The sequence below is a fragment of the Vigna umbellata genome, chromosome 1 (genome assembly GCF_029865625.1).
Source record: "Vigna umbellata cultivar VRB3 chromosome 1, Vumbellata_1.0, whole genome shotgun sequence".
NCBI classification, from domain to species: domain Eukaryota; kingdom Viridiplantae; phylum Streptophyta; class Magnoliopsida; order Fabales; family Fabaceae; genus Vigna; species Vigna umbellata.
This window is the reverse complement of record NC_142165.1, coordinates 11,040,884-11,056,076: the sequence shown is the minus strand read 5'-3', so window position 1 is coordinate 11,056,076 and position 15,193 is coordinate 11,040,884. Positions and strand designations below refer to the sequence as shown.

Below are 15,193 nucleotides of genomic sequence, written 5' to 3'. Positions count from 1 at the left end.
TATTTTAAAATTTAAAATCAAATTACATAAATAATTTTAATTTTAAATATAAATTTAAGACTTAAAAGATATTTATGTTTTAATAACTATACATTGGCATCATAAAATTATAGTAATTTTTTGTAATTTGGAAAAGCCAGGTTAGATAAAGACGGGAGATGGTGGTGTGTCTGGTCTTGTTAAAGTATACTTTATTCCATGTTCACATGATAAGGTTAAACTTCTGATATTACTATTTTATCCCCATAAAATTTAGAAAATGATAATAAAATGGTTTAAAGTAAATCTTTTGTTTAGTGTATCTTGAATCTAATTTAATTTCATAATTTAGTTATATACTCTAAATTAATCTTATTTATATATTTTAATTTGTCTTTATTTATTTATAGTATTTCATCTAGTTTATCAATACATTCAGAAGAAGTCAAGACCATTGGTTTGAGCTACTTCTAATGGCAGAGACAACCAAGAAAAATGGGCACATCGTGATGGTACCCTTAATGGCACAAGGCCACATCATCCCATTACTGGCACTAGCAAGAAAAATCCTACACTCAACGACGATCTTCACCATCACCATAGCCACCACCCCTCTCAACATTCAACACCTTCGATCTGCACTTTCTTCTTCTCCTTATCAAATCCGTCTTTCTGAGTTGCCATACAACTCTACCCAACATGGTTTGCCACCCAACACAGAGACCACCGAGAACTTAACTCCCACTCAAATAATCAAACTTTTTCGTTCCACACACGCCCTTGAAGCTCCTCTTCGCTCTCTGATATCGCAGATCGCAGAAGAAGAGGGTCATCCTCCACTATGCACAATATCTGACTCTCTCTTGGGTTGGGTTAACAATGTTGCAAAAAGCTTAGGCATTAGGAATATCTGTTTTTCCTCTTCTGGTGCATATGGAACTTTGGCCTATTTCTCTATCTGGGCCAACCTCCCTCACAGGAAAACGCACTCTGATGAGTTCTGGGTTCCGGGCTTTCCTCAAAACCACCGCTTCCACCGCACTCAATTGCATGGATTTCTAAGAGAAGCTGATGGCAAAGATGACTGGTCACAGTGTTTCCTTCCACAGATTGCGCTTTCTATGAAGTCTGATGGATGGGTTTGCAACACTGTTGAGGAATTAGAGCCTCTGGGGTTGCAGCTTCTGAGGGACTACCTTCAACTTCCTGTTTGGGCTGTGGGGCCTATCCTTCCATCTTCTGCACTCGAGGGTTCAAAACATCGCACAGGAAAGGAATCTGGCGTGACTCTTGAAGCGTGCATGGAGTGGCTGGATTTGAAAGATGAGAATTCTGTTGTCTACGTTTCTTTTGGGTCGCAGAACACGATCAGTGCCTCCCAAATGATGGCGTTGGCGGAAGGGTTGGAAAAGAGTGGGAGATCGTTTATTTGGGTTGTGAGGCCACCTGTTGGTTTTGACATTGATGGAGAGTTCAAGGATGAATGGTTGCCGAAAGGGTTCGAGGAGAGAATGAGAGACACCAAGAAAGGGCTGTTGGTGCGGAAATGGGCACCCCAGTTGGCGATTCTGTCACACAAATCAACAGGAGTGTTTCTGAGTCATTGTGGATGGAACTCTGTGTTGGAGAGTCTTAGCAATGGGGTGCCATTGATTGGGTGGCCACTGGCTGCAGAGCAAACATACAATGTGAAGATGTTGGTGGAGGAAATGGGTGTGTCTGTGGAGCTCACTAGAACTGTGGAAAGTACCATTTGTGGTGAAGAAGTGAAGAAGGTGATAGAGATAGTTATGGAGAAAGAAGGGAAAGGAAAGGAGATGAAGGAGAAGGCAAAGGAGATTGCATCTCATATGAGAAAGGCCATAACAGAGAAAAGGGAAGAAAAAGGTTCTTCTGTAAGAGCAATGGATGATCTTGTCAGGACCATTCTATCACCCAACTCTCTGTGATTTTCTTCATTTAGAATTTGACTAACAAAGTTGCTTGTGTGAGCATATCTGTCATAAACTCCTCTGCAATTTATAATTAGACTTTGACAGTGCCACTGTGAATATGTTAAGTTAACTTATATTAAACGTTTTAATATAAAATGATGATTAGTTATCTGAATAAATTTAGCATATATTAACTTACAACACGACAAAACACTGATACGACATGTACGAGTTATGAATTATTGTGTAGTATATTCTGCTGCTTCGCTTATATCATTAACAATTCTGAATCTTTGTTCCTATTTTCTTGTTCCAGACTGTAATTGTTTACTCACTGTCCCCTTCTCCTTGTTTCAAATGCAAAATCTGCACTTCTTAGTTGCAATATGATTAGTATCTCTCCAATCTGGCTATAACATCACGTCCAGAGAAATATTAGATTGACTTTTTCACTTTTCGAAGATATCAAATTTCTGTTCTGATTGATGAGTACATAAGGGAAAACTTGAGGCCAATTTTTTCACATTTGTCTTGTTAAGAATGAGCAATATGTGAAGGGTTTTGTTGTGTTGTTCATCTTTGATACCAATGAGGAGTCATGATTGAGTTGCAGGTCGGTGTTAGGGGAAAAAAATGGAAAAATCCTGAGTGTTATTTTCTTCTATAAAAGTTAAAGTTGACCAGATAGAGATGAAGGCCGGTTGAAGACTTTTGATATTGGTGGTAGGAATTTAATGTTTGTATAAGTTCAAATGTGAAGACAAAGACAATGAATATGCAAGAACAAAAATCTAATGTCAGTCATTTTAACTTCATTTGACTTTGTTTATGCATAATCTTGTTGTTGATGAATTTAATCATGCTTTGCCACTTCTGAGAACTTATGTCTATTTCAAGGTTCACTACGATGTTCATGTAAATATAGCTATTGAAGTTCTAAAAAATTCTTATAATATAAACACTACTGTTAACAATATAATAAAACTGTTTCGGTTATTCCAATTGTACGTTCCAGTTTAGATCGATTGGTTGTCACTTTGAACCGGAGGGGAAGTTACCTGCAAAAGGCACTCCGACGCTCAAGTTAGGAACGATTTAATCAATTGGTCTATATTTTATTATCATAGATCAAGGTGTAGCATTAACCCTATATTTATAGGGCTTATAGCACTTAAGCTCATTAATTCATATTTGATATGACAATAAATCCAATAATACTTGCTAATGTACCTGCTAACTGTCCATTAATATCATATTTTTGTTATGACCTGTCAATCAGTGATAAACAGCGTATATTCGCATTTAATATGGCCATTAACCGTATTAATTGACCATTAATAATATTTACCTTTCTTGATTAGTGTGTCTGATAGTCGATCGGTTACTTGTTTTGACTCCGGATTCTCCTTAGTCAATCGATCACCAGGTATAGTTTAAAAACAATCACTTTCATGTTAGATTTGAACTAGTTTAATCTAATAGAGTCTATGTTAAAGTATAAAATATTTTCTTTCTGTTCTGACAACTATTTTGTACTTATAGAAGACTTAAATTCAGTTTTGCTTTCTATATTGTTATATAATTTTAAGTTCAATGTTTTTTTTTATTGTTTACTTAGATCTTTAAAACTTCACAATTGTTCTTCAACATTAATCTACCATTAATATTCTCAGTGAAAATTGCTAACTGCAACTTAATTGATGACAAGCTAACACGTTGATGTATAAGATGTCTTTAAAGAAAATAAAAAATACACCATAGTAATATTTTATAATTAAAATATTACGTAATAGTGAAGTCGTAATAACCAAAATTTCACAATTATGGAACTTAAAAACTAAATTGCATAATTTTAGATTTTCTCTTACCTATCATTTAATTCTATTTTAAAAAATTATCAAATTAAAAAAATGTGCACACATAATAAATAAGAATTAAAAAAGGGACAAAATGAAAGAAATCTATGGTGTAATTTTGATTATGTTCGATAATTATGTTTTGTTCTCTTTTTCGATTTTTTTATGGTTTTTCTTTTGTTTTGCTTTATTTGAATTGTGTATGGGCGTATATTTTATTTTATATTATTTTTTTATTCATAGACATTATTTTAATTTTTGTGACGAAATTAATTGAACAGTTTTAGTTTCTATAATACTATAATAGTGTAGTTTTAGTCGTTTAGATCATATCCTATATTTTTTGATCCTTTAGTAACATCATACACATGTCTGAGATTGTAATAATGTCATCATCATATTAATATTCTTATCTTCTTCTTTTTGTTAAGAAAGCTTGTGGTTAAATTTTAAAATATAAAAATTAAGTATGCAATTAAAAAAATTGAGACTAATGCTAGAAAAGGATAAAACTAAGAATCAAAAGTGAATATAATATTTCCTTAAATCTCCATAACATTGAATAATAAAAGTTATTTTTAATTGCATATATCATTACTTAAGAGATTTATAGGTAAACAAAATGAACAGAATCATTTGATTTTGTTAGGCAGAACTATAATGAAGTCTTAGGTAAGCAGAAAGTCGGTAGTAGTTAGTTAGTAAATGCACTACCATCCAACTAGATATGTCCTTGCTACTTTGTTTTTCTTTTATATTTTTAATGACAAAAATATTAATTTAAGAATTTAATAACTAGCATTTTTTCATCTAAATAACCATATGATATTTATCTTTTTTCACGTCTTTGTCTAGACATTATCTCAGGTTATAAGCAAATTAAAGATAATAAGGTTAAACTCATCAAACTTTGACAAAATGGGATAGATGATTGGAATGTGCCACTGACAACTATTTTAGGGTTTCTTCGTTTGAAACTTTAGAAAAGAGGATGAAACTAACTCATGCAAAGAATTTGATAAATATTTACACTTTTTTATACCATTCAAACAAAAAGTAATTCTTTTAAAAGAAAAAAGAATTATTTACAAATACAAATTTACTTTTTCATATTTCAATCTCTCAAAATAAAAAATTTCAGTATCAATTTGAAGAACACAAACCAAGTTTGTGGTGAGTTTTAGATTATGAGCTAAAATGGTTAGCTGTCCAACCCCAACTGCATCACATTAATGTTTGAATATGCATATGCATGCCTTCATCTGCTACTCACCACACTTCACATTAATTCATATCTCCCATCTATAATCTTTTTCTATATATCATATATTATATTCAAATTCAAGTTTTGTAAGCTAACATTTCCTTTGTGTTTGTCAGTGACTACAACTGTCAGCACATACATCCCTTCTCCTTCTCTATCTCTTTCCAATTCTGGTGATTCCCCTTTCTTCCTCGTTGCTCTTTTCTTATTTTCCTCCAATTGGGTCATTCAAATCTTAGCAACCAGCTCTTGTTGTTCATTTTTGCCTTATTTTACGGTGACTCACATTCTTTGTCATAATCGAATCACAAGTTTCTTCGTGAAATTTCGGGTTTTTTGCTAGCTTCTTTTTTACGAACGATTACAGAATCTAAAAAGCTTGAAACTTGACGGATATTCCGTCATAATTGATGCAAATTAAATGGGGGGTTTCTTCTATATTAACGTGGTTGTAAATGTTATAGCTTCGAAGAAACAAAATCACACTTTTTGCATTGTGTTTGTGGCTGCTGATGTGAATCTTCATTTGTTTTTTGGTTTCAGACACGCAGTACTGTTGGATCTTGCATATATAAACCCTTTATCCATTCGCAAAGATGAAGGTCACTGTGGTTTCTCGTAGTGGAAGAGAAGTGGTTAAAGGTGGTATTCACCTCAGCGATTCTGTATGTCTCTCTTTCTCTCTAAATTTCTTGTTTTTTTCATTTTGTTTACTTTTTTGCTGTCATGGTAGTTCTGATATCGCGGATTGATTATGAGGAATTAGGTTTTTGTCTATACAATTTCCCCATTTTGACCAAATTTTCAATTGGCAAACGGGGACTTTATTTTTTAAGAGTAATAATTTACTACTATGGTTTATCTTTTGTGTAGGCTACTGTAGCAGATCTGCAGGAGGCAATTCATAAGCAAAGTAAGTGAGAAGCTTGTTCTTACTACCGTTTTTATGTATAAATTACTTTTTTAAGGTAATATTTTAGATGTAAAATGACTAAAATCGAGTTAGCCTGGGCTTAGGTCGGGATGGTGCTACTATAGTTGTAGTGTTGTGATGTTCTTTCCGTTGTTCTGGTGATGGATTTAACTTATTGCATAATGTGATGATAGTTGATAACAGCCTTAGATGTGCATTGATGTTTGTCATTCTTACTACACACTGAAGAAGCCTAAGACATAATAAGATCTGTGTCTATTTAAACTTAAACTGTATTCTGAGGTTTTCATCTGTATCTTAGCCATATCAGGTAAATTTGTATTAAAAAGTATTAATGAATTGAGGCAAATTGAAATTGGTATGAATACTTTTGCATTTATGAAGTATGTGGACTGCATAAATTATAAGTTAATTTAACTTGTGAAGAAACTCATTTCATTTTGTTCTCTCTCTAAGAAGTTTTACAGAGATGTTTTACCTAACAGGTCATTAGTATCTTTTATTAGATTATCAGATCTGCAAGTGTTTTTCAGTAACTTCTTAGTTAAACCTATTCTAGGTTGTTGAACTTGAAATATTCTGATGTTCCTTAGTTTATGAAACACAACCCATGTTTCATTGGATGTGAAATCAAATGAATTATTATTGTTGATACTAACACTAGTTCAACCCTGCATATAACTCCTGTTATTATTGTATGGCTTTGTTTTTCCATCTTAGTGCCTCTCTTGGAAGAAAAAAAAATGCTTATCTGTAACTGTAACTCTGTCTCTATTTACCATTGGATTAACATGATTTGAATGTTCACTTACAGCCAAGAAGCACCCATCAAGGCAGCGTTTGACGCTTGCTGTCCAACCCGGATCAAAGGAAAGGCCTGTTGTGCTTAATTACAAGAAGAGTCTGAAAGACTATTCTAGTGGAAACTCAGAAACCTTAACTGTTGTATTCAAGGACTTGGGCCCTCAGGTTTCTTATCGAACACTATTTTTCTGCGAGTATTTGGGACCTTTGCTTCTCTATCCAGTCTTCTACTATTTCCCTGTTTACCAATATTTTGGTTACCAAGGTGAACGTGTCATCCATCCTGTGCAAACATACGCCTTGTACTACTGGTGTTTCCATTATGCCAAACGAATTCTGGAAACGTTTTTCGTGCATCGCTTCAGCCATGCAACCTCACCCCTTTCCAACGTGTTCCGTAACTGTGCTTATTACTGGAGTTTTGGATCATACATTGCTTACTACGTGAACCACCCTCTGTATACTCCTGTGAGCGACCTTCAAATGAAGATTGGGTTTGGGTTTGGAATACTTTGTCAAATTTCAAACTTCTACTGTCATATTATATTGAAGAATCTCCGCAGTCCTGGCGGTGAAGGTGGATACCAAATCCCAAAAGGTTTTCTCTTCAATATTGTTACCTGTGCAAATTACACGACCGAGATCTATCAGTGGCTGGGCTTCAACATCGCAACGCAAACTGTGGCAGGTTATATTTTCCTTGTGGTTGCTACTTTCATCATGACCAACTGGGCTTTTGCCAAGCACAGGCGTTTGAAGAAGGTATGTTTCCTTACCTTTTACAATTCAGTTCATCAATATGGTCTACAGGAAAAATGTATACATTTCACCACAAAGTTTTCTTGTCCTGCCATGTTAAACATGTGGATTCAACTGTTGATCTTGTTTTTGGTTGAACGTGCAGTTATTTGATGGAAAGGATGGGAGCCCTAGGTATCCTCGTCGATGGATAATATTGCCTCCATTCCTGTAGAAGACGAAGCTGATCAGGCCGCTACTCTCTGCTCACAGGATTCTGAGATTTATAATTGTAGCATAATGAAATTTTCGTCATCTCTTTTTATTAGATATGGATTTGTCTTGCAATGCTTTTGATTATCAAGTTGATTGCTAAATTGTTGAATCAGTGTTTTGCAGAATATTTATAATCATTTCAAGATTGTAGTACTGAGATGCATGTTTCTTCGAAGTCTTCATATTGTTATAACCGTGTTGATTTTGCTGTTTAATATTTGTTGGCTATTTTAGTGTTTCCAGATTAATCATTTTAAAAAATGAAAGCTCTGTTTTCTAACTTATAGACGTAGCAATGACCAGGCTTCATGTCACAACTATTAATCTTCCTTCACACTGATGCTCATGTAATACATAACTTATTATTCTTAATGGCAAGATTTCTCTCCTTTCAGAAAATATAAAGAAAAAAAAATACTTACAAGGTCTGGAAATGTGTTTGTACCGTTCAGTCCTCCGGATTCATAAACCGAACGTCCCCCAAGTCGGCCATCAAGACCGAGCGTCCAAAGCTGACGCTGTCCGACCACACATGGACCGAACGTCCACCCAGGTCGGCCATCCAGACCGAGCGTCCAGAGCTGACGCTGTCTGACCACACATGGACCGAACGTCCACCCAGGTCGGCCATTCAGACCGAGCGTCCAAGCTAACGTTGTCCGACCACACATGAACCGAACGTCCACCCAGGTCGGCCATCAAGACCGAGCGTCCAAAGCTGACGTTGTCCAACCACACATGGACCGAACGTCCACCCAGGTCGGTCATCCAGACCGATCATCCAGTTTGACCGATCAGCAGAACCGAGTGGCCGCCCACCCAGGTTGACATCCCTGGCCGACCACTCTTCTGACCGGCTGTCTCGACCGACCCTCACTAGGTCACGGTTAAACACTAATGACTCATTAAAGCCCTTAATGAAGATTAAGGTATGATTGGGCCGTTATCAGGCCCACGAAAGGTAAAAGCCCATTACAATCATTATAAATAAAGGTTCCAGGTATGATTTCTGGACAGATTGCTTACGATGCAATATATACATGCATTACAGACCACTCGGTCATGTTACTGACTTAAGCATCGGAGTGCCTTTGACAGGTACCCGACCGCCCGGCTTGGAGAAAGAGGAGAGAGCCCGTCCGACCCTTCCCGGCGCGCCCAGTCCCCAGCAAGGAGGTAATTGTCCGGTCTTCTAGTGTCCCTAGAGACAAAGTCGCACGGTCTGCTTCAGTTCGTGGATTTCAGCAACGTTCGCCCGGTCTTCCCCACAGAACTCATCCGGTCTTCGGCAAACTCATGTTTTAGTAGGGTCATCCAGATCCGACCGAAACATTTGGCGCCCACCGTGGGGCCGAGTGGGTATTCCCCATTGTAAACATAGGGAGCCAATGAGCAATGAGGGGCACCTCAAAATAACGTCAACTTCCATTGTTCAGCCCTTTGCACTCGGCTTCATCAGCCCATTGTAAGTGATTATTATATTTTATTGGACATTTATTAAATCATGTGTAGTGACAACATTACATATATTTTGTCTTAGGGTGTTGCTCCCTCCACCACCACACCTTTCTCCCTCCACCTCCCCTTTACTATTTTGTCCCTCAGTAAAATTTTATTTTTAGGGTTATTATTTTTTAATTTTACCCATTCACAACCTATTTCACTAATAACCTATTCTAGTCCCGTACATGAGTAAAATACTTTTCTTTCATTTTAACATTATATTTCTTCCTTTCTTTTTTTCGTCGTTGTGAGATACTACAAGTTGCAAAGGTTGGTGGTGGTGGAAAGAATTATCAAGCAGTCTCCCTCTCGTGGTGCAGTATCGCTCTCGTGGTGCAGTGCGTGGAGTGATGCAGTGCGTGTCGTGCTTCCTCGTATTCGAATAAACCTTGAAATAAAATCCTAAAATAAAAAACGTAACCTTTAAACGGAGGTGACATCCTTCAACGGATGTCAACATCCTTCAACGGATGTCAACATCCGTTTAAGGAAAAACGGATGTCGACATCCGTTTTACCTTAAACGGATGTTGACATCCGTTGAAGATGTCACCTCCATTTAAAGGTTACTATTTTTATTTTAGAGTTTGTTTTATTAGGGGACATCCGTTGAAGGATGTCACCTCCGTTGATGTATACTTCCTCACGCTGGTTGATGCTGGACGCTCCTCGATGTTCTTCCACATCACGGCGGCGACGCTCCTTCACACCACGGCGACAATGGAAGCTTTCAAACCAAAAAAAAAAAATAGGGAAGAAAAAGGAATGGAAGTGCGGGAGGTGGGGAGGTGAAACGAAAATTGGGAAAGGGGAAGAGAGTTCCGTGGGTGCTGGAAAAGTAAATTAGGGTTTCAAATTATTTAAAATAGGATAAAAGTAAAAATCATTTTAACTTAAGGATATAATTGTATTTAAAATAATGTGGGAAGGTAGAGAAAGTATAGGATGATGGTGGAGGAAGCAACACCCTTTATCTTATATTTTTCTAGGGTCTAAACTTGGGCTAGGCTCGACCAGCCCGTTAACACAATATAGACCAAACAATATAATAAAAAATGTTCAATAAAGCTTAAAACACAAAATTACAAAATTTGCCATCATACACCTTTTATAAATAGGAGATCAAAAGAAGATTAGAAGAGGAAAGAAATAAAGGAAAAGTAATTATTTGAATTGAGGAAAAGAAAAAGGAAAAGGTAATAAGTAAAAAGATTGTGTTCTATTTAGAAAATAACTTTTAAAATTGTTATCATGTAAGAAATAGTTTTAAAAATATAAGTTAGAGTTAAAAGAAAATTAAAATTATGACAAACTTAAAAAAATAATAACAATATGTTAAAATAAATAACTTTACAAATTATTCATAATTAGTTATATACCAATCTTTCTTTCATAAATCTTCTCAATTTTAGACGGAAAGTTTGGCGAGAATATTTTGTTTGTTTTACCTATTTATTCTATCTTCTTTTGTGAATTAGAATACATTTACTCCTTTCTTTGTGTAGAAACAAAAATATGGAGTGAAGTGAATATTATTTTTCTTATGTAAACTAAGGACATGATTAGTTTTTAAAGTGTGAAAATCATTCAAGTAAATTTTACCACTTTCAACGAACCAATTTAGAACTTTATTAAACAAGAAGTTCATGTTATAACATAGACTAAAAAAAATAACCGAGTGATGATTCTTATACTTCATTAACTGAAAACACATGTTGCTAATGTATGCCTCAAACACCAATGTTAAAAACATTTCAAGAAGTTAGAACAACAAATAAACTGACAAAAATATATTATTTCTAGTCTCTATCGTGCACATAAACTAAAACATACAGTACCCTTTACAAAAATCTAATGTAAAATTCTGTCAACTTCTACAATACCTTCTCCAAAATAGTTATCGAGATAATTATATTCTCACAATAATACAGTTAAATAGACATAACAAACATTGAATAGATTAATACTAAACAATGGAATCTCAATTTTCCTATACACAATACTAAGAAAACTATAAAATTATTTGCTGGTGAGTTTAATACTACTACCAATTTAATTCTTATGAGGTGGTTGAAAGGAAAGGAAAGGAAATGGTATATATAGAAGTGTTGGTAAATGATGAGAAGTAATTGGTGAAATCTAATTGATAGCACTGGCGGACAAGAATTCCACATTTATGCATTGGCTTCATGAGAGAAATTGCGTGAAGGATAAGCTAAGCATATTATACAGGTGGGAAGAATTGCGATACCACATGACAGATGCCTTGGTTTGCTAAAACGAAGAGATTCAATAATGCAATGAAAAGTGTCCAGGAAAGGAAGGACCCAGAGGGAGAGGGAACAGGTAGAGAAGAAATCTACTTTCCCCTCTCCAAATATAATAAAAGATTCTACAGACAGGATACAAAGCTAATCATGGACAGCAACAGCCTAATCTAATTTTATTCTAGACTCCACAATTAATGGCTACAACAACGTCCACCACATCAAGATGATATTTTGGTTATATCTTTGCTTGATCTGTTGTATTTCATGTGGCTGTTGACTAACTGCCCCGCTGCAATGGCAGACATCAGAGACAGCTCTCCGGCTAAAACAGATCCAGCAACAATGGCGGCCAAAAGTCTTGAGTTTGATCCTGGTGACTCCTTGCTCGCACCCTTCACACCAAGTAAATTCAAGCAAGCAGACTGGGATGCAAGTTGAGTTCCACCCCCAACAGTACCCACCTGAGAGGAAAATTGAAGAATAAACCTTAGCTATTAACTAAATTGGAAAATTGGGTAACGTGTAAGAAAGGATGGGACGGGATGCCAAATCACCTCAATAGAAGGCATGGTCACCGAGATGTGAAGGTCCCTCCCATCATTAACGGCTTCCATCATGGTTATGCAATGGGAACTCTCAATATTTTGTGCTGGATCTTGTCCAGTGGCTATAAAGACTGCAGAAACAATGTTACTAGCATGGGCATTGAATCCACCAAGAGCACCAGCAATAGCGGAACCAGTAAGGTTTTTAAGCATGTTAAGCTCCACCAGGGCAGACACGTTGGTCTTCAATACCTTCTTCACCACTTCTTTAATAATTGCTTCACAAACAACTGATTTCCCACGTCCCCCGATCCAATTTACTGCAGATGGCTTCTTATCCGAACAATAATTTCCTAAAGGATCAAATCAGAACACAACCATCACATTTTTCGTATTAATTTTCCCAGTAAAACAATTTCACCATGCCGTGATTATAGGCATAACAACCAGATCAATATAAAGGATAAAGTCAGAACACAGTCATCACATTTTCGGTCTAATACTCCCTTTTAAAACAATTTCAGCGCCCTGATTATAGCCACCAAATTGAATAGCCAAACAAATAGATAAATATAAACGATCGAGTCAAAATAGTGACATCATTATAGGATACCAGTCTACTGTTCAAATTGACAATAGCTACAATATGTGTGTGCGTGCATGAATGTAAAAGCTAAGACGTCAAAGATGGTAGGGGAAGAAATAAGATAATGTAACTGGACCCACTTCACGATGAAAGAAACCAGTACGGAAAAGAAAGAAGCCAAATAAACGATGTGTAATAGCATATAAACAAACACCGTTGGTGACATCGTCCGATTTAACAGAAGAAAGAAATATAATTCATCAAAACGGGAAAGATAAAGAAATTACCAGAAATGCCAATAACATCCATGTCAGGGAAATCATTCTGAAGAAAGTCAAGAACGTTTTGCACCCCTTTGGAAACCATGTTCATACCCATGGCATCACCCGTGCTACAGGTGAATCTCAAATAAACGTTCTTTCCAGCCATAGCACACTGAATACCTTGCAGCCTGGCAAATCTACTCGACCTGAAACCATTAAACCAAACACCAAAACTCAGCACAAATAAATAAATCTCCCACACTCAAATAAACGACATCCAAGTTCTAGTCATCTATACTAAAAAATTTCCTCCACTCATCCCACTCTCCAATTATCATAAACTTTTAATGGAAAACCATATCTCGCCTAACATTTAAAAAAAATCAACCTAAATATCATTCCCTAAAGTACAGAAATTCACTTAGTATGCGGGTAATAACAAATCTCATTTTAATTTTTCTTATTCAACACAAACACTATTTAAAATTACTTCAACTCATAATTAATTTTGGACTCAATAAATTCTTTATGTGCAACCAACCGTATATATTAATATTCATTTAAAATAAATTAACTGGATATCGACATTTCAACAAATTTTTCGATGATCCGATGAATCCAAACATGCAATTAAAGTGGACAACGACTACGGAATGATAAATTCTAAAATCATGATCACGAACCCAAACTCCCTCTAGAGAGTACCAAAACAAACCTGTTGAAAACAACGGAAAGGGTATCAAAATTGAGAGGATCCTCCAAGAAGAACTTCAACTGTGCAGCCCTCTTAGCAGTGGAGAACCTGACAACAGGGGCCCTTGACATGCAATCCCTCAAAACAACACTGCTGGCCCCACCAGATGCATATATAGCTTTGCACCCTCGATTGGTGCTGGCAACAAGGCACCCCTCCGTGGTGGCCATCGGCACCGTGTACTCGAACCCGTCCAGCAGCAACGGGCCCGCCACCCCCACAGGAATCTGCACGTATCCCACCGGCATTTTACAGCACTGCCCCAAAATCGAGTCGTAATCGAACCCGTCCAGCGCCTGCCCCTCCAGCGACCGCCCCGTCATCCTCTGCAGAGCCGCGCGCCGAGTCGCCGCCGCACGGCGACAGTCTCCAAGGCGAGACTCGAGCGCATAGGACGGCGTAACGCCGTTCACAACGGAGCGGACAATGTCCTCATCGTCTTGGGAGATCAACGAGCACTCAACAGGGGGCAATTTGGTAATTGACGTAGAGGGCGAGGGCCTGGGCGAGGATTCCGAAACAGCTTCATCGACGTCCCACGCGTCGTTCGAGGCGCGTGTGATGAAGGACTGGACGAAGTCGATGCCGAAAAAGCCGAGGAGGTAGATGAATGAGGCAATGAGGGAGAAAATCACGGCAATCTCGGAGAGCGTGACTACGTGCAGAGGTGTGTGGCTGCGGATCTTGTCGCGCCACCGGTGCAGGAGGAAGTATGCGACGGAGAAGAAGAGAGTGAAGAAGATGGCGTTGGTGAGGTATGGTGGCAGAGGGAGCACGTCGGAGGCCTTAGGAGAGGACGCTGATGATGTGGGAGAGGAATCCCTCTTCCCGCGGTTGCGATGGTGAATAGCTCCGTCGTGGGCGGTGGCGGCACGCGGTGGCGGAGGTCCATTGCGCGTGCGAAGAGGGTTGCGGAAAGAACGGTGAATGAATGAGTGAATAAATGGTTAAGGCATGTGATGTGTTATGTGTGACAGCGAAGAACGACGAGTGTTCAACGGAGTGACCGGACCCAACAGCGTCGTCATTTGCTGTTGTTTTGTTTTTATTAAGCACTTTTCTTCTAACTTTTCTACTTTCCCGAACGGCCACAAACACGTAATTATAAAACTTTATTACAAAAAAATAATTATTTTTTTAAATGGTAGTTGCCGTATTAATTATATTAAATAAATTATTAAAATAATTTTTTAATTGAAATTGAAAAGTAAAACAAGTATATTCTTGAAGTTTCTAACCCGATAGATCTATTGAAAGTAAATTACCAGCTAGATCATTTAGTTCATAAACAGTTTCATTGACTGCATCTCTCCAAATAGAGTAAAATAAAGATTGAATTGTTTAATAATAAAGTTGTATAATTAAAGTGAAGTATTATTCTTTCATTAGGTATGTCCAAAGATTATAAATAGGAAAAAAAATGTTTCACTAGGTTGATGATTTCCATAAAATATTTTTAATTAAAACTTTTTTGTCTAAGCTTTAAAT

At 36.9% G+C, this 15,193-nt stretch overlaps 3 protein-coding genes across 5 annotated transcripts; 2 read left to right on the top strand and 1 right to left on the bottom strand.

Moving 5' to 3' along the window:
- The first annotated feature begins 351 nt into the window (after nucleotides 1–351).
- Nucleotides 352–2,793, top strand: LOC124836001 (UDP-glycosyltransferase 92A1-like). 2 transcript variants are annotated; one of them, XM_088094427.1, is made up of 2 exons: nucleotides 352–1,874; nucleotides 2,230–2,793. In XM_088094427.1, the coding sequence occupies exons 1-2, from the start codon at nucleotides 453–455 to the stop codon at nucleotides 2,290–2,292; spliced, it is 1,485 nt and encodes a 494-aa protein (XP_087950553.1). In that variant the 5' UTR covers nucleotides 352–452; the 3' UTR covers nucleotides 2,293–2,793. The 2 variants fall into 2 exon arrangements, with proteins under 2 accessions (XP_087950553.1, XP_047167008.2); XM_047311052.2 differs by lacking the exon at nucleotides 2,230–2,793 and having other exon boundaries at nucleotides 354–2,030.
- Nucleotides 2,794–5,013: 2,220 nt separating this feature from the next.
- Nucleotides 5,014–8,000, top strand: CER10 (3-oxo-5-alpha-steroid 4-dehydrogenase family protein). 2 transcript variants are annotated; one of them, XM_088094418.1, is made up of 5 exons: nucleotides 5,014–5,206; nucleotides 5,577–5,698; nucleotides 5,907–5,946; nucleotides 6,782–7,533; nucleotides 7,676–8,000. In XM_088094418.1, the coding sequence occupies exons 2-5, from the start codon at nucleotides 5,630–5,632 to the stop codon at nucleotides 7,742–7,744; spliced, it is 930 nt and encodes a 309-aa protein (XP_087950544.1). In that variant the 5' UTR covers nucleotides 5,014–5,206; nucleotides 5,577–5,629; the 3' UTR covers nucleotides 7,745–8,000. The 2 variants fall into 2 exon arrangements, with proteins under 2 accessions (XP_087950544.1, XP_087950548.1); XM_088094422.1 differs by having other exon boundaries at nucleotides 5,014–5,310.
- Nucleotides 8,001–11,062: 3,062 nt separating this feature from the next.
- LOC124842653 (3-hydroxy-3-methylglutaryl coenzyme A reductase 2-B) lies at nucleotides 11,063–14,797 on the bottom strand. Its single transcript, XM_088094410.1, has 4 exons — nucleotides 13,667–14,797; nucleotides 12,976–13,157; nucleotides 12,112–12,455; nucleotides 11,063–12,018 (listed from the first exon to the last, which is right to left on the bottom strand). Exons 1-4 carry the CDS (start codon nucleotides 14,026–14,028, stop codon nucleotides 11,776–11,778), a joined length of 1,131 nt encoding a protein of 376 aa, XP_087950536.1. The 5' UTR covers nucleotides 14,029–14,797; the 3' UTR covers nucleotides 11,063–11,775.
- Between the last annotated feature and the right edge of the window lie 396 nt (nucleotides 14,798–15,193).

What these genes read in the sequence shown, in the direction of transcription:
- CER10 (XM_088094418.1), top strand. Translation starts at nt 5,630, where the DNA reads ATGAAGGTCACTGTGGTTTCTCGTAGTGGAAGAGAAGTGGTTAAAGGT. An exon ending in GTATTCACCTCAGCGATTCT is followed by an intron (nt 5,699 to 5,906) that starts GTATGTCTCTCT and finishes TCTTTTGTGTAG; the next exon opens with GCTACTGTAGCAGATCTGCA. An exon ending in AGCACAGGCGTTTGAAGAAG is followed by an intron (nt 7,534 to 7,675) that starts GTATGTTTCCTT and finishes TTGAACGTGCAG; the next exon opens with TTATTTGATGGAAAGGATGG.
- LOC124836001 (XM_088094427.1), top strand. Translation starts at nt 453, where the DNA reads ATGGCAGAGACAACCAAGAAAAATGGGCACATCGTGATGGTACCCTTA. An exon ending in GGGAAGAAAAAGGTTCTTCT is followed by an intron (nt 1,875 to 2,229) that starts GTAAGAGCAATG and finishes TTCTTGTTCCAG; the next exon opens with ACTGTAATTGTTTACTCACT.
- LOC124842653 (XM_088094410.1), bottom strand. Translation starts at nt 14,028, where the DNA reads ATGACGGGGCGGTCGCTGGAGGGGCAGGCGCTGGACGGGTTCGATTAC. An exon ending in CTTTCCGTTGTTTTCAACAG is followed by an intron (nt 13,158 to 13,666) that starts GTTTGTTTTGGT and finishes TAATGGTTTCAG; the next exon opens with GTCGAGTAGATTTGCCAGGC. An exon ending in TGACCATGCCTTCTATTGAG is followed by an intron (nt 12,019 to 12,111) that starts GTGATTTGGCAT and finishes TTTTCCTCTCAG; the next exon opens with GTGGGTACTGTTGGGGGTGG.